This window comes from Mytilus edulis, chromosome 5 (assembly GCF_963676685.1).
Source record: "Mytilus edulis chromosome 5, xbMytEdul2.2, whole genome shotgun sequence".
Taxonomy (NCBI): Eukaryota; Metazoa; Mollusca; class Bivalvia; order Mytilida; family Mytilidae; genus Mytilus; species Mytilus edulis.
The window spans coordinates 14,655,083-14,677,991 of NC_092348.1; the positions used below are offsets into that span (position 1 = coordinate 14,655,083).

At 30.8% G+C, this 22,909-nt stretch overlaps 1 protein-coding gene across 2 annotated transcripts in view; it reads left to right on the forward strand.

The window, feature by feature from the left end:
• Positions 1-22,782, forward strand: part of LOC139523045 (putative tyrosinase-like protein tyr-1) — a 31,725-nt gene extending 8,943 nt beyond the window's left edge. For both annotated transcript variants that reach the window (XM_071316795.1, XM_071316796.1), the window contains exons 2-4: positions 10,924-11,163; positions 18,833-18,945; positions 19,808-22,782. In XM_071316795.1, the coding sequence (XP_071172896.1) occupies positions 10,927-11,163; positions 18,833-18,945; positions 19,808-20,567 (1,110 nt within the window). In that variant the 5' untranslated portion in view covers positions 10,924-10,926 and the 3' untranslated portion in view covers positions 20,568-22,782. The remainder of the gene's footprint in view (positions 1-10,923; positions 11,164-18,832; positions 18,946-19,807) is intronic.
• Positions 22,783-22,909: the final 127 nt, after the last annotated feature.

The following is a 22,909-nucleotide window of genomic DNA, read 5'->3' on the forward strand; positions in this document are numbered from 1 at the left end:
TCCGAAAAGCAGTACAAGCTTGTTCAGACCAGCCAAACCGTTTGCATTGTATAGAGATGGTGTGAAAAATTAATGGTTTCAAACACCAAAAATGTGGCATGAGCTTGTTCAAACTAGGAAAAGCGTTTGCATGGTGTAGCTATAGTGTGTCATCGCATTGTATGCAATGATGAAATAACGGTTTCAACCATCCAAAATGCAAGACAAGCTTGTTCATACCAGCCAAGCGTTCGTATGGTGTAGCTATAGTGTGTCATGGAACTGTGCAATGATGCATTAGCAGTTTCAAACATAAAAAATGCAGCATGAGCTTGTTAACTAGGAAAAGTGTTTGCGTGGTCTAGATATGGTGTGACAACGCATTGTGTAATGCTGAAATAACGGTTTCAACCATCCAAATTTCAGTACCAGCTTGTAAGAACCAGCTAAAGCGTGTGCATGTTGTAAACATGGTGTGACATGGTAATAGCTAAGTGAAATGAGTATGGTTTTGTCGTGGTGAATTTTTCCTCCTGGGAAAATCCACATGCAAAACCATTACTTTTGTCTCAGGGAATTAAAAGATAACGCTTTGAGAAAGTTACGTTAATGTACTTCATTGTTCTGTCTGGTCCTTAAAGTCTTGTTACATAAAAAATCCCGGAAACTAGTCAAATGCATGCAAAAAGACTGTAGGAATCATTTAAAAAAACGTATCAAACTGTATTTTATTAACATTATACGAAGGAGATGCAGTAAATTCATAGTCAGAAGAATGTCTTTTGCTTGAATCTGAAAAATCCTCGGTTGCGCTCAATTTTAGTCACGTTTATGTTGTGTTGTCACAAAAAGGTATCAACTCAAATATAAAGCAAAACAATGTATCTTTTGCACTCTTATTTTTCTGCTTATTGACATGAAAAGAAATCGGCCATACATTAAAAGATGCCTATTATTTTTTAATTGTTTCTTAATACATTTAATAAAAGGTGTTGTGTTTTTCAATTTGATTTAAAATGTTTGAATACTCCCTAATCACACTCTATTATGGCTACGGAAGGTACAACAGGGTCTGTGTCCCCGATTGCTATTTAATACAGTTAGTTTGCTTTCATTTACAGAACAATATTGTCTATCGTTCCCTTTTCCACCACAATGCAGTTAAATTTGATAGCGTGTACAGCAAGTTGTAGTCTAACGTTCAATCCCTTTTTTTTTTATTGGAAAGCAATACATGTCTTTTTATCTTGCACGACAGATTATTGTCAGTGAATTCACCAGTCATGTTTGAGTATGTACGTCACATGTTCAATTTAATACTGTTATTCACTATTCCGCTGTAGATGGAAAAAGGAGGAACAAACGATTGCACATTCGTAAAGATAAAGGAGTGTATAATTTGATTCATGATTATCACAAAAAGCTCATATTAAGCATTGTTTTCTTTTTGTATTCTTGAAAACTAAAATTTCCATCATTATCTTTGTTTTGTTTTATCTATGTCTATTTATTAGCCGGACATATGTACCCGTTTTCCAAAATCTTGATACAAACTTCATCGAAGTGGTTTCATGTATTCAAAATATCAATTGTTTGAAATATGAATGGTATCTAATGGTGGTCTTCTTGAACGATTTTATATTCCATTTTCCTTTTATCAAACATCAGATTTAGATCATAAGACTATAAGGAACAAAAAAGATGGATTTGAAAAGAACTCCCCTTTTCGAAAACTTTCATTGTTAAAATTTGAAAATATACAGGAAGGTAGCCGCCAAAATTGTTATAGTATTCAGGACGAAAAAGCTCACATTCTAGAAATCGTAACACTATTTATTTGAACTTTGGTGGATAGTTACCTCATTGGAAATCAAACCACAACTCCTTATTCTATATCAAAATATAAAGCTGGAACCAACTTTTCCGAACAGCTTTTCTCAGGCACACCTAAGTAACACCAGATGGCCACAATTAATTTTCTAAAAAAATATTCTCACACCAATTGATATTTTTCTCATTTGCATTTATAGTCTAAATGACAAAAATATATCAAACTCGTATCATGTGACACACGAAAGACAATTTGATGAGTACTTTATTCTTTGATTTGACTTTAGACATAGAGGAGATCTACCTTCTCGTACGGAATGTAGCAAAAAGTACTGTATCACGTGATATCACATGTCCTTGCTAAATCATCGTTATAAATGTTAGTAGTGTAACACTGTCTACATCGAGTTTTTTGCCATTTTTTTGTCTAGTATTATTGTAAATATATGTGTTTGTATGATTAATAAATTATTTGTTATTGTTTATTTCTTGAAAAATAACAAGATTAATGTAGGCGTTGATCATCGTACACTTTTTCCAAATATTTAAACAAAACGTGCAAGTATAGGAAATGTCCCCTAACTTTAAAACTACATATACATGGAATTTTAAAACAATATGAGTAACATTCAAGGGAACCTTTAAAAAATCAGTATTAAACCATTGCACCAATAATATAAGTAGTTTTCCTCATTATTGAATAACCTGCAACAATTACACTTTGGGTGAAAATTAAGGACGTCGACACATAAAAATCTTCAATAATTTTAGATCATGAAAATTAGAAAAATACATGTAACCTTAAATATTACAAAAAAATGAGGGTTTTGAAACACAAGCATTTGGAAACATCAGTGCAATCTATGCATTGTCATCATCTAATTTCAGTTCTTCTAAAAATGTTTTAAATTTTTTCAAATACTCAGTGGTGTCCTGTTTATCTTAACTTCGGTCTTAAGATTTATTACACTTGGTTGGTTATGACCTACAAATTCTTTAAAACTAAACGTGCGTTTAGCCTTTAATTTACGTCCCAGTAACTTCGGATTAATATCTTCTTACGTTGGAAATAATTGACGAAGGAAAATGAAATGAATATAAAAATGCAAGTAGTTCACATGATACTTAAAAATTGTGATAAATAAGCAATCTTACAGTTATTGACAACAAAAAATGTCTGTACCAATGAAAAGAGTGTAATTAAAAGAAGATTAATCTTTCATCGTGATTGATGGTTATACTTTATCTTGGGGCGTCTTCGTAATGGCATCACACCATTTTGTTTAAGCAGATAAAATGTTAACAATTAAGTACAACCATTTTTCATTATTTTATATTTCCTATTATGATCAATACTAAAATAAGGATATACCATTCTTTAATAATATCATCATGAATATATACATCTTCAATTTACAATATGTGTCTGTTATCAAAGCAAATTACTTATCATTTAGTTCGCATCTCTTTTTGATAATATTTTTTTTTACCTGTAACTTTAAACAATCATGGAGACAGTGGACAACCCTGTATGGAAAAAAATTGATCTGAATGAAAAGTAATGAAAAAAGCGTTTTTCACATTTAATGACAATTTTGTCAAACATTTAGCATAATTTCGAAATGGCAGATTTTATTTATATATATGGTATATACAGGTTGAATTACACGTCAAACGTGCCAAATGCAGTATGTTCGACACTACATTTAAGAAAAATCTTCGCACATCATGCCAGTACTATATAAGTCATATGTAAATGTGTTTTAAATTTTAACTAGTATATCATTAGTATGGTTTAAATAGAAATCGTCAAATAAAAAACGACCCCAAAACAATAACCCCTCAGTGGCTGAATACTAATGATACACTTTATTCCGACATAGGTTTGGCAACATTTTAATTCATAATTCGTAACAAGCACTTGCAGTTATTACTATTCAATGGAATACACATGTCATGTATTCCAGCAAGCTAAAAATTAATGACGCTACAATTACGGCATCCACGTTCAAAAATATATATGAACCTGTATCACATGCGAATACTGAATACATTTAGCTGGTTCGGATCTCAAGTACTATCCTACTTAATAGGGACTCGATCACACTAATACGTTAATAATAAAGTTCGCCAATCCTATTTTCATTGAGTGTGACTTCACCGCATACTTCTTACAGCTTACCTTCTTACGGTGTATCAGAGTACTCGCCATTTACCCCCCCCCCCCCCAAAAAAAAACACCGAGAAAAAAAACGTTTTAAGTGTAGTTAGTGTTTGCACACTCAAAAGTATTCTGTGCTGTGTTTTGAGTTTTGTGGATTGTTGTTTGTTTTTTCATCGTATTTAGTTTGGCGATGATGGTGTCTGTTTTTCATCGTATTTATTTTGGCGATGATGGTGTCTGTTTTTCATCGTATTTATTTTGGCTATGATGGTGTCTGTTTTTCATCGTATTCATTTTGGCGATGATGGTGTCTGTTTTTCATCGTATTTCTTTTGGCGATGATGTTGTCTGTTTTTCATCGTATTCATTTTGGCGATGATGGTGTCTGTTTTTCATCGTATTTATTTTGGCGATGATGGTGTCTGTTTTTCATCGTATTTATTTTGGCGATGATGGTGTCTGTTTTTCGTCGGCTTATGCTTTTACATTACCCTTCTTGTATGTTCTCCCTTTTTCCACATTAATAGTTAAATATAGTTTTACATTTAGTTCATGTCGAATTGTGCAATGAACTTAATGTTGTTACATGTTGTTGGAGAGATCTGTGTAAATCATTTTTCTCTGAATGAAAAATAGTAATAAAAACATAATGTATTGAAATACTAAGCATGCAGATACGTTTCATTCTTGAATATGTTTTTGTCAGTAAAAATTCTCAAAGGTGAACTATAAATATATATGTCATAACTAACTCTTGTTAGCAACGTTTAATTAGTAAAACCTTCACAAGCTTTTTGTAAAATATGACACACAAGGTGTTAAAATTAAATAATACTAAAATTAGACTGAAGTTCAAGGTTTATTTTCAAATTCAAATTTTGCTACATTAATATAAAAAAAAACTTTTAGATTTTTGACACTCTTAAGACAAGTCATCAATGAATCATTAATAAAAAAACATTGTAACACGTAACAAACTAATCGTAACACACTTATCGTCAATATATATCAAAGTCCTTGAAAAGGACAAGTTTGTAAGAAAAATACCGCCACAAAAATAAACAGACCAATTGCAACTAAAATGGAATCCTTCGTTGGCAGTCTATTTCGTTAAAAAATATGCATTTTTGTTCAGGAAGAGCTCCAAACGCATTCCAATATACTAGTACTGTGTAAATATGTTTACTAGTCTTTTGGTTTTGGTTTTGGTTATCCTTCGGTGTCTGTCCGTTTGACCTATTGGTCCTAACTTCTCACTTTTTCATATTTACTGCAAATGAAATTTATATATATTTTAAATATTTGAAAATAAAAAATACTGTGAACCAATCACTTCATCCTTTCCTTAAATAAACAAATTTTTCTAAAATGCGTTTTCTAGTACATGCTATAGTTAACTATGTGAGATTTATCACGATCCCGAAAGGAAATGTATAGTGTCGTATGGTATGTAACGGCAATGTCAAACAACAGCTCACGACATCTTTGTAATATATATGTTATGTTGTAGTTATTCTTCCGATTTTATGAAAAACATATTCCAAGAAACAGAAGAATGTGTGTTCTATTGTGATACATAATTCTTTTCAATTTTGTTTTTTGTTTCCTTTTCATTTATATATATTTTTTAAACCTTTGTTTAAAGAAATATGGTCAGAGAATTTCTGATATTTTATTTGCATATTTGGAAAATCTGAGGTCAATTAGAACACCATTACTCCATATCTAATCAAATGTATAATTCTTCATTCCCTTCAACGTTAATAGAAATGTCACAATTAACAAGATAGGTCAAATAAAGTAAAAATAAGGAGATGTGGTATGATTTTCAATGAGGCAACTTTCCGCCAGAGTTCAAATTTCGAAAATAATAGCAATTATAGGTCAAATTTTGACCTTTAGATTACCAGATTGACATACAACCATGCATGGAACAAACTTATTTATAACTTTATGCTAAATAATATAAAAATAAACGGAAAGAACTTCTAACTTATGAAGTGTTATATAGTTATCTATCAATTATAATTATTATAAATGATGATAAACAATTACGTTCCTTGAATACAAATACAGACATCGTTCTTTTATTTTGGACAGTTTTGATAATCCATCACGATTTTAACAAGAATGTATCTCATTTCTCGAAACTTGAACATCCATTTTACATTGTAATTTGTTTAAGGCTAGACTTGTTAAATATTAAAATTAATATTTTCTGTGTCATACTTAAGTTTATGTTACACTGATTTCTTTTCTTCTAACCTTTGATTAAAGAAGTGTGGCAGGCTTTAATTTAAATTTTAAGTGAATCAGCATAATTTCTTAAACATCTAATCAACCTTGAAGACATATGATTCAATATTAATAAACATCGTCGAGGCGGAAGTGAATAATGTTTGAAATCAAATCAAAAGAAAAGTTTTTAAAAAAATACTTCACAATGAACACGTTAATGCTTTATTTAAAGTTGTAATTTGAGTGGTTTTTTTTCTGTCATATTTTAAAAAATCTGCTTTCCCGTTTTTTCTTTGACTTGCATTGTCTATTTAAGTAAGCTCTATTATTATTTTCACAAAAACAAAAATCGGATATTTTTTAACGACAAATGATTCATATCATATCGTTATATCAAAATAGATGTTCGCAGCTAATAATGTTATTTTGGTGATATTGTATGTCGAAATTAGATAACATAGACGTCACAAACTATTGGAACATGACATTTCTGGTTAATCAATACATAAACGTACGAAGCTTCCATAAAATATTTTTGATAAATAATAACGAAATGCATCATATTTATTGAAAAAGCATGTAGCCGTTAGTAAGGAGACACCATTATATCTTAGAGGACTGCAGATAAAGGTACATGAAATGAATTTAGGTGCTAACTATTGAACTTCGTGCATAAAAAGCTAATTTAAAAGAGTCTGTACCCTTATTGTTACAGAAAACATGAAAACAACATCTCAGTTTTGTGAATATGATGTAGTTCTCAGTATGTCAAATTATTTATGTATTTCAAATTTTGATTCCTTTTTATTCGTGTAAATCGTTATATAATGTTTGTCTAAGTGAATTTACGAAAATAAGCCATAAATTTCAAGTAGAGTTCACCGGTACTTTCAATGCGAATTCTGTTATATGTTTTGTGATTATAAATTTTTAATGTTAAAAACATCTTATATATAACGTATTCGTGTACCTTCGATCTCTGCAATGTATTGTAGATTATTATAAGTCTATTCGGTTTTTTTCATTACTTCGTTCTCAGCAATGTGTTGTAGATTATTGTAAGTCTATTCGGTTTTTTTCATCACGTTTTGGTTTTCGACCTTTCAGTTTTCTTACCACTTGACATCTTCACCAAACTTGTCACTGAAATATATCAATTTATTTTAAGAAATGATGAATATTAAATGATGAAATATTTGTCCAACTGGAACAAAATTCCGGAGAAATTTGTTGATGTGCAAATATAGCTAAATGATGCATTTAAAATAGTAAAAGCAGGAAAAGGTTTCATGTACCCAACACGTGTTTCAAGAATGATCTTTATCAGGTACGCTACAGATAAAAATACTTGCTACCATGTTTATAGTTGGATTAAGCGAGTAAAATCATGAAGAGACAACTTTAAAAATTACTAAAAATACATTTTCTAAAGAATGTGGGATTTTATTATTTTTATAAAGATATGTGAAATCTTCGATGATGTAAACTCATTAAAACATGTGGTTATAACTGAATTTAACCACACTTCAAATCACTTTTTACAAATATGACCTTAGGATATCAATAAATGTGCTAAATCATTAAATTAATCGACTTTAAAATAAGGCTTTGTAATCTTGACGAAAGGTAATTTTTTACATTTTGAATGGTCAATCAGAAAATTTCAACGGAATTTGCCAGGTAGGTTAACATAACAAGAGAAAATTTAACTCATCGATTATGCTTGTCGGTGACAAATATCATAACCTTCTTAAATTTAATTTTTTGTAAAGGATAAATAAAAAAATAGCGAAGAAACATTTAAGCAGTTATAATGTTATCATCAAGTTCAAAGAATTACAATATAAAGTCATTGACGAAATAATGAACTCTTAATAACCCTCATCAACTTTGCGCTTTTTTTCTACATTGTATGTTATGCCCTTGTATGTATAACTGTATTACTTTATTTTGATATTCTGTATACCATTATTAAAACAAAGGTAAATTAAATTAAAGCACATATATTATATACTAGCAGATCTAAATTATAAAAGTACTTTGCATAAACTTGTAAACAATTTCACAGTTTACATGTCTTAAGTTTTTTTTTAATTTATCCTGGGTGAAAAAATGTCTAGTTCATCAGGGTCAACACCAAAAATTAGTACAACTTGTTAAAATATGATTAAATAGCGTATTAACGGACTAACAACATACTTATACAAAATGCTATGAAAGCCAAATTAATTTATTACAGTAGTGATTACACAATTAAAAAAAAAAGATACATTATAACTATTTGTATGTTATACGTAACAAAATTATGTAATTCGAGCAAACATATTTAAATATTCGGTATCTTTTTGTTAATTATAGAAATGTTGGGGTGTTGTTTTTTGTTTGTTTTTTATGTAAAAAGTGTTATCGTCCTTTCTTTATAAATATTTTGTAGTTCTACGAGAAGACAGGTTCCAATAAAGTGTATTTACAATCTTAGAATACAAATAATGCTGACAAAGCATTATTTGATATACAAAAATGCATTCTGAACATTATTTTAATGTGAATTTAGTCACATTTGTGGTTGCAACACCCTAATCTATAATTTCATACAACAGCAATAATACTTAAATAAATTGTTTTGTTTGAATTTTCCTTTCGTACCATTCTTTTTGTAGTCATGTCTACGTATCATCGTAAACATATAATAAATTATATAACATAAACCCAATTTATTATAATTGTTTTGGAAAGTGCACAAAGATTACATTGATATTTCCTATCAGTATGTTTGTATAACTATGTTTATTTGTTTGTATGGTTTTTTTTTCTGTTAAAAAGTATACATCCCAAAAGTTATTCATGTATAATTTATGTTGTATGGTATGACACCCTTCTTTGTAATTAATGTGTGGTATTATGAAAGATCAATGATGTCATCAAAACAAAAGACAATAAATATCCTACAATTATACCTGGTGTAATGATAGATGTCTTAACAGACTATAATACCTGCAGTGCACGTATGCAAAAAGTCAACTTTAAATCGAAACATTTCAAGCAATTGGTTAATTGATGCATGCTGAGCGCCAACTAAGCCCTAAAAGAGATAATAGTTATATAGTACCGTTTTTGATAGTAAGGAAGAATTTTTTTCAACGGTTTAAACGCTTCGCATACGATAGTGAAGGTGTATAATGTTTCCCAGTCTGAGTGTCCGTCCGTCCGTCTGTCTGTCCCATATCAGGTTCAGTATTTCAGCTTTAACGGAAGGTTATAGTTTTGATTTAAGATGTTTTTGTGTCACATCATTTTGAAACTTAGTAAGTAAACAGGCTAAATTTGAATTGTGGCCCAAATTACACGGTTCAGGAACATGTAACTGTACTATTTATAGCGCGAGCGAGGCGTGTCTGTACACAAATTAATTAAATGAGTTGAGAAGTTATTTCGGTAAAGTTGTATTTCATCCCCATTGTTTGTAAACTGAGTTCGCAAAATTAGCACACATTCTGAGGGCGTCATTCCTTAGGCTCAAGCAATGTTGAGGACCAAATTTAACAAAAAAATCATCACTATGGAATAGTTTTAAACATAATTTTTTTTTTTTTTTCAATTTGAAATTACAACCGGTTCGCGTCATGAGACTTAGCTTTATAGAAACGACTAATTAAATGTTGGTGTTTTGATAATAACTGTATTTTACTCTTATAAATTTCAACTTGATTTTTACATCCCAGTGACTCTATTTGGTCTATGTACTTGTCAAATATTTTCCGTTGCATACCAACTGGGTTTTTTTCAATATATAAAGGTTAAGAAATTGACAATTGAAATCAATTATGGAAATGATAGTTTTTTGGATTGAAGAATAATCACAAACCAGGGACTTTCCATATTGTATAGAAAGTTCCTGTATAAATCAATCACTCATACATCTCCTTTCAATGTTTAATTTGCTGTGTCATTACCTTATTCCTGGAGAGTCATAATGACGTGGACGTCTCCTTAAAATTCCCCTTTGAATTGTGGTAAATTTTCCGATACATCTTTACATACCGTTACTTGTCTTCAAGGCGTGTGGTCAGTTTTTGTGCGACGATACAATGTAATTTTCAAAATATTATATAATGCTTTGCAAATTTGCACGATTTATTATTTCGTGTCCGTGGTTAGGTACTATTCAATAATTATTTTCTCATCTCATCTCCCAAGCTTGGAGAGAATCTCTCATTCGATTTGGTGTAGAGTACGTTCAAACTTGTCTTCGTCAATAAACCGCAAATAATTTGTTACAATGACTAGGAAAGTTGGGCTTTGCACTCGCTATGTTGAATGTTCTACAGGACTGCTTGCATTAACTATACGGACAACTTCTTTACACATCCTTTGCAAATTAAAGCTTTGAATACTTCATTAAATTCAGTTAAGACGTAAGCAAAACAAAAGTTGAGACTTGCGTCAAAATCAATGAAGCTATGACGACTTCACACTTTGTTTTGTTCCGTCTTCAGTACACTATATAAAACACAAAACAATCGAAGTTGAGAATCGGCTGTCATTGTTTGCCAAATGCTGGTCTCAAAATTTGAGTTGTGTTTGCTTTAACCGTTAACGTTTTTGGTTGGCACCCACTAAACGACTGACAGTCAATACGAAATTATAAATACTTGTAATTAATTTGTTTGTTTGTTTGTTTGTCACTAATTTTGTTTTGTTTTATTTTACAGACGATGCCTTCACTCTATAAAATCTTATTGTTACTACTGGGACTTTTTCCATTATGTCGACTACAGTTTAGATCTACAAATTCCAATAATAATCTAAATGCTAATTTTGTGCAATGGATGAATGGACTATTTTACCTACCGCCGGATGGACAATTACGTGTACGAAAGGAATATAGAACTTTAACAGACACAGAGCGTAATGATTTTCACAGAGCTCTTGTAATGTTAAAACGAGACAGAGTAAGTATATGATGACAGAGTGATAAAACTAACCATGTACATTTCAAGGTAGGGCATAAAGGGGGAGGGAGGGGCTTCTGCACGGAAGAACGCAAAATAAAATTGCCATTTCACGATGAACGCACTATTAAAAATGTCTTGCACGTTGATCTTTTTACCGATTTCACGAAACTCGGTGAATAACTAACCTTTTTCACGGCTGCACGTGAAATGAAAATGGCAAAACACGCTGCACGAAAATAACCCTTTACCACCCTCTTTAAGAATAACTAAAAACAAAATATCCAAAGGGCAAATATGCAATAAACTATACCAGATGTTCTTTTTCAAGAAAAATAATTTAAGCATATTGTCAGTCATGGGGATAATTAAACTAAATATCAGTGCAAAACAGCAAAAGTTTTCATACATTGTGAAGAAGTGGAGAATTGGTGCTCAATTCATCTTTTAATTTCTGAAAACGATTCATCTTAATAACACCTCCTCAATTTTAAAAGGTCTTTCTATTCCCTGAAGGTGTTAAATCTAAATAAAAAAAATGCCTCCTCCTTTTAACATTTTTTTCTTTCAATTTCATGAAATAGATTGAAATAAATCATTCATTCCCCCCTCCCCCTAAAAAAATCTATTCCTGTAGAGTTGTTTTATATCTATGCCAACGAATGGTTATACGCTGTATAATATAATTAGAATTAGTCAACTCTGAGGTTGTAAGTTCGAAACCCGCTCGTGCTGGTGCACTCGACTCCATTCTTAATTGACTAGGATTATCAGTTTTCCTATCGTAGGTCTGTGGTTTTCTCCGGGCACTACAGCTTCTCCCACCAATGGAAACTGGCCGTCACGAAATAGCCCAGTGGTTTTATCAGGGCACCCAGCTTATTCCACCAATAAAAACTGGCTACCACGAAATAGCCCAGTGGTTTTATCAGGGCATCCAAGCTTATTTCACCAATAAAAACTGGCCACCACGAAATAGCCAAAAAGCGGTGCTTAAAAGTGGCGTTAAAACACTGATAATCAAAAATCAAAAATCTAAATAAAATTGTGAAATTTTACTTCCAAATTTCGCAAATATTCGTATGACCATATCATCTTTTAAGTTAAAATTTGATTTATTAATTCTCTGAGACATCTAAAACATTCAAAATAATATGTTTTTAATTAATCTTTGTGTCTTTCAACTTTAAGGCGCATTAGTTTGCAAATTCATTACCATCGAACTGACTCAAACTCTTTAGTTTTATTAAGATATATAAGAATATCTACCAGAATAAAAAAAAATCATAGGAAACAATAAACAATAAAAAAAATCATAACAATGTAATGAATTATTATCTTATCGTGTGTACATAAGAACAAGACGCAATATATTTATATATCGAAATGACAAACGAAGACTACCGATGGTTATGTGACCCGATATAAACATAAATGTTATAAAATAGGTTGACAGAAAAACACATGCAAAGGTAAACTGTCGATTTTTCTAGGTCTGTTCGAAATAATGTCATGTATTTGAAAATATGTAAATAATCGATTTATTTATATAAGAATGATTCCAACCAAGGGTCAAATGATATGTTGCATGCATAAGGACCCAACTGATGTTGAATTGTTGTCTTGTAAGACAATAATTTAGAAGCGATATTTTAAGCATATTTTAAGGGGGCTCGCGGGTATAAATTTCAAATTTTTCTTTTAAAGATAGGATTTCGATATATTTTCTATAAATGAACCTTATCATATACTAAATAAAAAAAACGAAATAAAAAAAATGGGTCACCGTTCATGTGAGCACATGCCTCCGAAAGAAGCATACATTATTGTTAATGTCCTTTTTTTTTCTGTTGAACTAATATGAGAAATAGAAGTAATATCGAAATAGAAAAAGAACAAAATTACAGAAATCGCTTAAATTTTACAATTATTAAGTTTATGTACAGCTTCTTTGAAAACAAGAATAAAAAATATAGGTCACTGATGAGTTAAAAAAAGATATTTCAATTTCAATGCCAAAAATGGCATTTTTGCACCAAAGGGAGATAATTTGGAGATTTTAATGATATTAATATTTTAAAAGTCACCTGGTGCCAAACCGAATCGATTTTTTTGGTTGATTTTTGTACCATATCATAAAAAAATAACTAATAGTGTTATAGATAAAAATTTGTAATGAAAAAACAAATGATTAATTTTTTGCTGAAATTTTTGTACTTGCGATCCCCCTTAAACTAAACTAAACAAACTGGCTACTAATAACGAACACTTATTTTAATATTTATCTTTTTGATTAATTTTGTAAACAAAAATGAATCCTCCTGTTATTCTTTTCTAAATTGTACCTTACGCCCCTTTAGGTTGAAAGGAATTTAAATCAGGGTTTATATTTCTTCCAACGAACCTTGTATAACTGGCAAGGTTATCATTTAGTTTGATGCCTTGTCAGAAACCATTTTACAAATATTTCAAATATTTCTATTGTGAAAAGAATATAATGATATCGTAAAGAGGATGTGATCAAGTCCGTTAATATTAACATGTTATCTTTAAGCCAACATTCTTTTTTTAAGCGGTTTTAACGACTAAACAGACACATTTAAACTTGTTGGATTTGTCTGGTAAATGCATATCAAACATGTCGGTCAGAATGATTGATCACGTGCAATGTAATAAAACTACGATAGAAAGAAAAATTTATTCTGTTTTAACAAGTTTATATACCGTTTAAATTTATATCATTCGTATATATACCTATAAAAAGGTCTAGACAAAATTGATACAAGGTTAAAGAAGTCAAAAATAAATGTAGGTAAACTCGTCAGTGACACTAGGCTTTAAAAAAATGTACGATAGACGCGCGTTTTGACTACAAATGACCCAATACTGACGCTCGAATAAAAAGTTAAAACAGCTAAATAAAGCACGAAGTTGTAGAAAATTTAAAACCCAAAATTCCGAAATGTTTTTGCATATACATCAAAGGTTATCTATTCTTTGGGTTGCAAATCCTTGGTATATCGAAGAATTCGAAGTTTTGTTACCAATTGACATAACAAAGTTATGACCATATCAAAGTTATGACCATATCAATGGTAATTCATGTCAATACAGAGGTACTCAACTATCGTGATACGTGATCGGCCTACTGACCAAACCTTACAATATTAAAGTCAACATTGGAAGTAAAATTTATTACAATTTGGTAGTTTTTATGTTTCAGATTATTACAATCGTCTGATTAGGACTGATTGTTAATTTCCGTCTAGTAGACTTTAATGTTTCCAAAATGTTTGCTATTTCCGCCAAGTTTTACTGATATATCATAAAATATCAATAATATCATATCAATAATATCTGTGGTTAACATAAAATAGTATATAAAAAGAAATTCCTGTGTCCTATAAATAAAGAGAACGAACAGAAGAAGAGGCATAAGGTCGATCATATTCAAAGAACGGAAAGAAACTTCTGAACTGTTTTGTATCCCGTTTTTAGTTTTATATCCCGAACGAAAGATTGTTAGGGCCTCATGGATACTTGATCTTTACGAGAGAAAAAATTGACAGAAGAACCAAGGGTAAATTTCAAAACTCAAAAGTAGAGACAACCACATAGCAAATAATTTGTCTCACAAAATACCACATAAAAACTAAAGACAAACCCAACACAAACCCCTGGCCAGCAAACAAGTGGGAGTGATCTCATGAATCGTACATATATAATGCCCTACTAGTGAGATCCGTTGTCTTACTCGTGGCTAAAACATGTTCGGTGACGAGTTTTGCTCGAAGATGTCTTAATCTAAGAAAAGAGGAAAGGATCGGTTAAATAAAAACATATCCTTTGCATCTGTGACACAACTATTTTATAACTGTTAACCTAAATACGTTGAATCAAAATCCATAAACTGGAAATAAGATGGACAAAACACGAAAAAGAAGACATGGATATTCTTTCCGAGTAGGTAAAGACTGTTAGGTCAAATTTTCTATCGTTAATTGTCCTTTTAGCAATGCCTGCGCATGCAGAATATTTCTGCCAAGTCGATACGATAGTTCAGAGCTTGTGTTTTCTATCATTGTTTCATTTATAAAGGGCTACCACTTTCAAGAAAGAAATTTTAACAAGAGCTACCCATTTTAACGGACGCCATCATGATTTGGTTCAAGTTTATGGATTATCTGTGTCACAGATGACCACATATATGTGTCGTTACTATAATCTGGCTTTGTCCTACATTATTACCGAATGCGACTAATCACCTGGTTTGTACTTGCATGAGCAACATAACAGGTGTAACATGTTATCCCTAGTTTGGTTTGAACTCGTGTTGTTTTGCTTTAATTTTTAAAAATATACTTTGTGCTGTTATATTATGTAATTCACAAAATCAGTTTTTGCTACAAATAATTAATCTTTATCCTAATTTGTGTGCATATCTAAGAAAAGGTGTTGGTTCATAATACAAGTACATGTAGTTCAATGTCCTGGTTCCTTTAGAAAGACACGTATTGTTGTTAATGACAGACCCAAACATGTCTGAGTAGTTTATGAGTTGAACACTTAATTCCTTTGTATTAATGGCTAATTAATATTTCTATTGATACTTTCAGTTAAAGATTTCTAATTAACACAAATGTCTTCATTTAATTTAGTTGGAGACATGCAAATAACCATGCATTGATAGGTATTGCTATTACAGGGGCTATAGGTTCAAATGAACTTCCCATAATTAATTGTAAACTCATCATTGTTGACTTCATTCGCTACTGGTACGAATTATCTGTTTTTGTTAAAGAAAAGAATGTGACATTTTTATTGATAGTTTCCATCAATAATGTTCAATACTGTGATTGTATCTATATAATGTTTAGTTTACATACTAAAGGAACAACTAATATATCGGGCTAAAATTTTCAATTTTGTCAGTTTCGTAAACAAACTCTCAATAGATTACGGTTTCTAAAAGATTTGATTAGTTATATTTCTAATTATAGTTACATTTTTTCCTAACGCTGTTTAGTTTTTATAGTGTTTACAAATTTTCTGAATGTGAAGTTTTAATACGAATGGGAAAAAGTCTGTTATATATAAAAGGAAAATAATAACTGCATTTAAATAAATAGTATTTGCACAAAAAATATTTTGGAGTAAAAATAAATGAAATTTTCCTTCAATTAAATTTCAGTTAATTTTTAAAATGATATCACAATGATCATGTGATGATGTGCATACACAGTCTCCTCATTCTGAAGATAACCATGTATAAGACACACGTAAATTATATTGATTGACAAGGACAGTGCCTTTGTTAGGTGGTATTTTAGAAGTCCTTCCAATTGGTTGAAATTTGAAGTACTTTTCTTAAGATGAAATGATTTTAAATGCAGGTACACATATCACTATTGTAACCGCATTTGGTGAGATGATTAAAACATGGCTGATTAACATATTTCTTAAACTGTCAATTGACAACCTTTATTACTCTTGCATGACTTGTCAAACAGTTGTATATATATCAATAAAAGATCTTGTCAAAATGACCATTGTAAATGACGGTCTTTCGTGGAATAAAAATGACAAGAATATGTAACCTGTAACCCTTTACATTCTAGAACATTAGTAGACATTGTCTGAATCGTTCGTCCAAATTATGTCCTTCCTTTTAAACTTCCAGGTTGTTGATTTTGATGTTTAATCACATCTTAAATTGTCATGAATTTTTGGTTCTTTAGGTTATCTTGTTGACGCATGTAGCACATTGTTTCTCGTATTTTTGCCAGGGCATTGTCAATTTGTTTTCGACTAATTAGTTTATCCGTTTTGAATTTTCCTCGGAGTTCAGTATCATAATGATTTTACTTTTTAAAATTTCTTTGATGTCTTTCTCTTCTCAGTTATTAATAAGGCTTCTCAGTTATTAATAAGGCTTCTCAGTTATTAATAAGGCTTCTCAGTTATTATTATGGCTTCTCAGGCTTCTCATGTGTTAATTAGGCTTCTCAGTTATTGTTATCTAATAGTTCGTTTCTATGTGTGTTGCATTATTGTTTGTTTGTGTTGCACTTCAGTGTTCTGTTGTTTCGTTGCTTTCCTCTCTAAGTTGATGTGTTTCCCTCTGTTTTAGTTTGTAACCCGGATTTGTTTTCTCTCAATCGATTGATCACTTTTGAACAGCGATATGCTACTGTTGCATTTATTTATTCATATGTACAAGTATATTGCAATTTATGTCCTACTAGTTCTGTTTTTTTTACTTGCCTGCATAACTGATTCGGTTACGCATACCTGTCAGAATTGTTTAGATATATTAGTCTCTTTAAAAAATCTCATCTGTTAAGAAACTGTAATCTGCATATTGCTTTTTGAAATAATAGCCATAAATATTTAACCTAAACAATACGAAAACCATTAATATTTTCAAATGACATTAAAAAAAGAAAAATCTTTATCTAAATACGTTTTCAAATTAAACTTTACCCTATATATTTTGGGCAAAAAAATACTAAAGAGAAACAAAAAATTAGTTTGAGGCTAAGAGATAAATCAGACTATCACAATGTGTACAAAATACTGCTCTGGTTTAATCAAAGAATTGTCTGAAAAAGAGGAGGAAGATACCAAATAAGACTTATTAAACTTAAACTGAAAATGTCATGGTAAATAAAAAAAAACCAAGAAAAGACCATCAAGTTTGACTTTCGAACAGCAGTATACTACTGTTGCCTTTATTTATCACTAGTTCTGTACTTACCAAGATTACCATGACAGGTGACACATGTGGTGCGGGATTTGTCGTGATTCGGGTTTTTTTTCAACTTTTCAGTTGTCAGTTTGTTTTCATCTTTTAAAAGAGCTTAAAATTTCCTTTTAGATCATCCGTCTATTTTTGTAGAACTGGAAAACTTGATATTGGCGCAGGCAGTCACAAAAAGCAGTACCAGAGTCACCCCAAACTGGCTGTGCTAAGATAATTTAGCACCTTTTTTAAAACTACTTTGTATTGTTAACTATTTTTAAGCTGTGTAATACTGTTTATCTCAGTCAATTTTAAACAGTTTTCAAATTACATTCATTGCGTTGAAATTGTTATACTAGTACAATGTAGTAAATAAGAATTTCAACGACAGACACAAACAGATCTTTATTGAATTTACAATATTGATGTTGAATCAAAGTGGAGGACACTTATGTCTGGACTATTATATCAGGGTTACAATCAAAGTGGAGGACACTTATGTCTGGACTATTATATCAGGGTTAAAGATCTTTCTTACTTTTTATCAATCAAAGTGGAGGACACTTATGTCTGGACTATTATATCAGGGTTACAAACTTAAACATCTTTCTTACTTTTTATCAATTTTGAATATTTAAGTAATCAATTAATCATAAAATAAAGCCATGATGGATTACGGGCTTAAAATTGTGTACACCAGTACCGCGTTTCGTTTACCAAAGACTCATCATATGACATAAGATATTCGATAACCAAGCTAACATTACTTCGTGTTGAAATATTTTCAATCATAATATCAAACAATAGTATCATCAGCGAAATATATGCTCTCAGACAAGTGTTGCAACGTAAATTATGTGAATACACAATATCATATGTAAAAAGTATTATTAAAATTGACATTATTCTCTTGTTCCTTCGTTTCAGAGCATTGCACCAAATAAATATGACGCCTTAGCTTCACTTCATCATCTTAATACTGCTGCTGGGGCTCACGGAGGACCAAATTTTCCTGGATGGCATAGAGTTTATCTTGTCTTGTAAGTTTTATAAATGTTATACTATTCAAAAATAAATACAAGAAGTTTATTCAACTGTTTTTTTTAATTAAAAGAGAGCTTTCAAAATTTACAAACCGGTTATCAGTATGTACCTAAGAAACGTTAACGTGTTTATCATAGTAATTTCCCGTGTACATTAATTTCATGAGCGCATTGTTTGGGATAAAAAAATTAACTAACATCGACAAATTAGTACTCCTATCACTTGATTGCTTTCACAGGCTGTCAGAGATTCTTGCAGATAATATTGCGGTGAACACCTGAACTTACTCCATAAAATAATTCAATAAATATTACTTCGGATCTGGTTTTGTGTGCTTATGAGTATATTTATACACTAGAAAAACTCGTCAAACAATACACTACTGCATTACGGAATGGAATTTAATTTGAACCTTTTAAGATTATTTAAATAACATTTTCCTGCTGCACTGCAAATAAATCTATATCACATAAAATGGGACTTCTGAAAACTGCGCCAGCCTCATGAATTACTTTGTTTATCTCTTCCAATATTTCGGATTCCGTAAATCTTGAATAACTATCATCCTTGTAACCCTTAAAATATGATGACGATAGTAAATATCTAAATACCTTTAAACTATAACGTATGCATAAACTAACGTACATTATGGCTATGTGTTTCTTGATATTATTTAGTGTCTTGAAAATAGAAATCGCCAATTTGAATAGAAAATGGAAATGGGGTTTGTGTCAAAGAGACAACAACCCGACCAGAGTAGATAGAATATGTGACTGTGCAGAACTTTTTGTTGATTCAACTGCGCTTAGTCAACATGCATTTTGATATTTCATCAACAAATATATTTTCTATTTTTAGGATTGAAAATGCACTGAGAGAAAAGGTACCAAACGTTACATTGCCATACTGGGATAATACTCTGGATGCCAACTTACCTGACCCAAGACTAAGCATTACGTGGTCCCCTCTATTTTTGGGATCCTCGAGAGGAGTTGTACGAACAGGACCGTTTGCAGGATGGAATACACCCTATGGAGCTCTTCGTAGAAACGTCGGTACAGACAGAAGATTGATGTCCTCCACAGATTTAGGCTTGATATTGTCACGACGTTGGTTATGGGAAATCACCAATCCAAGTGCCTCGGATCAGTATAACCTGGAATTGCTCCACAATCATGTTCACGTTTACGTAGGCGAACAAATGAGCAGAATAGAATCGGCATCATATGATCCGGCGTTTTTTACCCATCATACATTTATCGACTGTCTATGGGAAGAATTTAGGGAAAGACAACGAGCAAGAGGTATTAACCCTGGGAGAGATTATCCTCGTATTGTAGGTGACAATCAACATCAGCCTCTTGTACCTATGGGACTTGGAAGACTTCTTGTAATTGATGGAATCAATGATATCTTTACACGCCGTATATACAAATGTGAGAAAAGACCAACGTGCGTACAGGGCACCAATCATTGTGGATCACAGTATCTCAGATGCAACTGGTCCACCCGCCAGTGTTTGCCTTTGATTATGGGAAGATCTGTAGCCCCGCAACGAACAGCACGTCCGCAATGGTGGCAACGAAATGGTATGGCGAACCAAGTATTTGGCAAATAATCAGCATATTATTTTAAAGGAAATGGTGCCATTTAATTTTTAACTTTTGGAAACAAAACGATTTTTTTCGTTTAAAATGGAATAAACAGAAATATTTTTACAGGAGATTCAAGTTTTCCATGAAATGGCAAAAATTGACATTAAGAACAGAATTAAATTACAAAAGTTGTCGGTGCGAAAAAGGCATATGAAAGCAGCCAATGCATTAAAAGACAAATGGAAAGTGCTATTTAATTGTTAAAATGTCAACCCCGTAAGAAGGAGTATCATGTTAACATTTTAATACGTGGTATGCTCATCGACTATATTTTTTATTGTGTTTTGTTTACCATGAGATGGTTAAAGCAAATACAAATTGTAACAGCTTTTTTCCATATTGTTGAACACTTTTTAATTGTGACAAGAAACGTAAGGGATGCTTGTATATTATCATTTCTTTTTTTTTTTTTTTTTTGGCAAAACGGTGTTGTAAAGAACAGATATACAAATGCCGTTGAATGAAAGTAAAACATTGTCATGATTGCTGTTCAAATACATACTTATTCCTTGACAGTTGAATAGTTTTATTATACATGAACAGGAACAATACCTTACATACAGATTTTATATCGTGTTGTGAACTCCCAAGTATTTTTTATCTCTTTTCCGTTTGTTTTTTTGGTTTTGTGAAATGATGATAAAATAAGCTATCAAATATTCACCATATATCCCTTATTGATAACCGGAAGACCTGTACAGATCTTCCAAATTGAAAATATGCCTTTATTTCAAAATTTAGAAAGACGATACCTAAAGATAATATTAAAGTTGAAAGGTTGTCTATTGGGCTCACTATACAATAGTAAGAATGTCCTATTGGGAATGGAGGGTAAAACAGAAATAAGAATATTTTGAGAGCAGACACATTGTTAAATCGAATCGCTATGTTTATTAAACTTTGGCAACCGATTTAAAATTGCCTCTATTTGGTGGCCATTACACTTGTGTGTGTTATTTTATTGTTTTATTTTTTTTATTAGCTCAGTTTTTTTATCATTGGTCTGAAACTTTATATTCCGAATCTTGATTATTTCAACGTTTAGAATATCGAAGTTCTCATTACCTATCTCAAAAGCACTCTCTCATAGCTTTAACAACTTTCAAACTTTCAGACTTACGTTCTTAAAGTTATTACACGCTAAAGCCAGATCCAAATTGCTTGTTTAGCTTACTTGGTAAAGCTTATATCCAAACATGTATGAAGATATCCTCAGTCTTTATTTTACACATTACTTGATCCAAAAAGGAAGTCCCATTTCTTCATCTTTTTTGGATTTTTCTTTTTCAATATTTCAATACATAGATAGTTAATAAAAATCAATATACGAAAGATATTTAATTGTATAAACAATTAAATATTTTGATATATGTGCTGGTTTTATTATCTATATACTATGAACTTTTAAGAATTTCCCAGTCATCAGTTGTTTAAACAAACCAACGTATAAGTATATGTATCCCTTTATTTCAAATCTAAATTCTGTTGAATTAAACAAAAATGATTTTCTATAATTTGCAAGATCATCTATTAAAATGTAAAAAATAATTAAATATTTGAATTATGATACATTGATACACTTCTATTTAGCTATTAGTTTGCCTGTTTTAACAGACAATTATCAAAAAAGTGTACCTGTTAATGTATGAATTCACAGAATTCTCGAGTAGAAGTCACTGTCAGAATATTGATTTTGACTGGGAAATCGGGATAAATACGTATTGGTCTTTTCTATAAAATGATTTTAAACAAACAAAATAATAACCATATCATTGCTTATGTTTTTAAACATTGAACTTTAAAAGTATTTCAATTGCAATACTTTCAAAAGACTGCAAAGCTCATTGACTATCATTGTTAAACACTTTAATACCTTATTTTAAACAAATTGTAATTTTTAAAACTATTTTATGCAATCACAGACATTTGAAATATATAGAAAAACTAGTAAACATCTGATTAACAAATTTGTTATTTGGTGACAAAGGATAATCACGTATCTGCATTTAACAAATTGAAAATTCTGGTTCAAATTTCTAAAAATCCGTGATGATATATTAAAATGCAGATTTTTTTTTTGATGTGATATCATGATTTATTTGTATGAAATTGATGCATTAGTAGTTGTAAAAAGTATCTACACAAGTTATTGATTTAATTAAAGATATAAAATATTGATTTTAGTTTGGTAATTTATAACTAAAAACAAAGAACTTACAAGGACTTCAAAGTGAAGAGAAAAAACTAGTTTTGATGTTGTGAAGTTTCAATGATTCATATTTATATACACAGCTACTTTTGCATA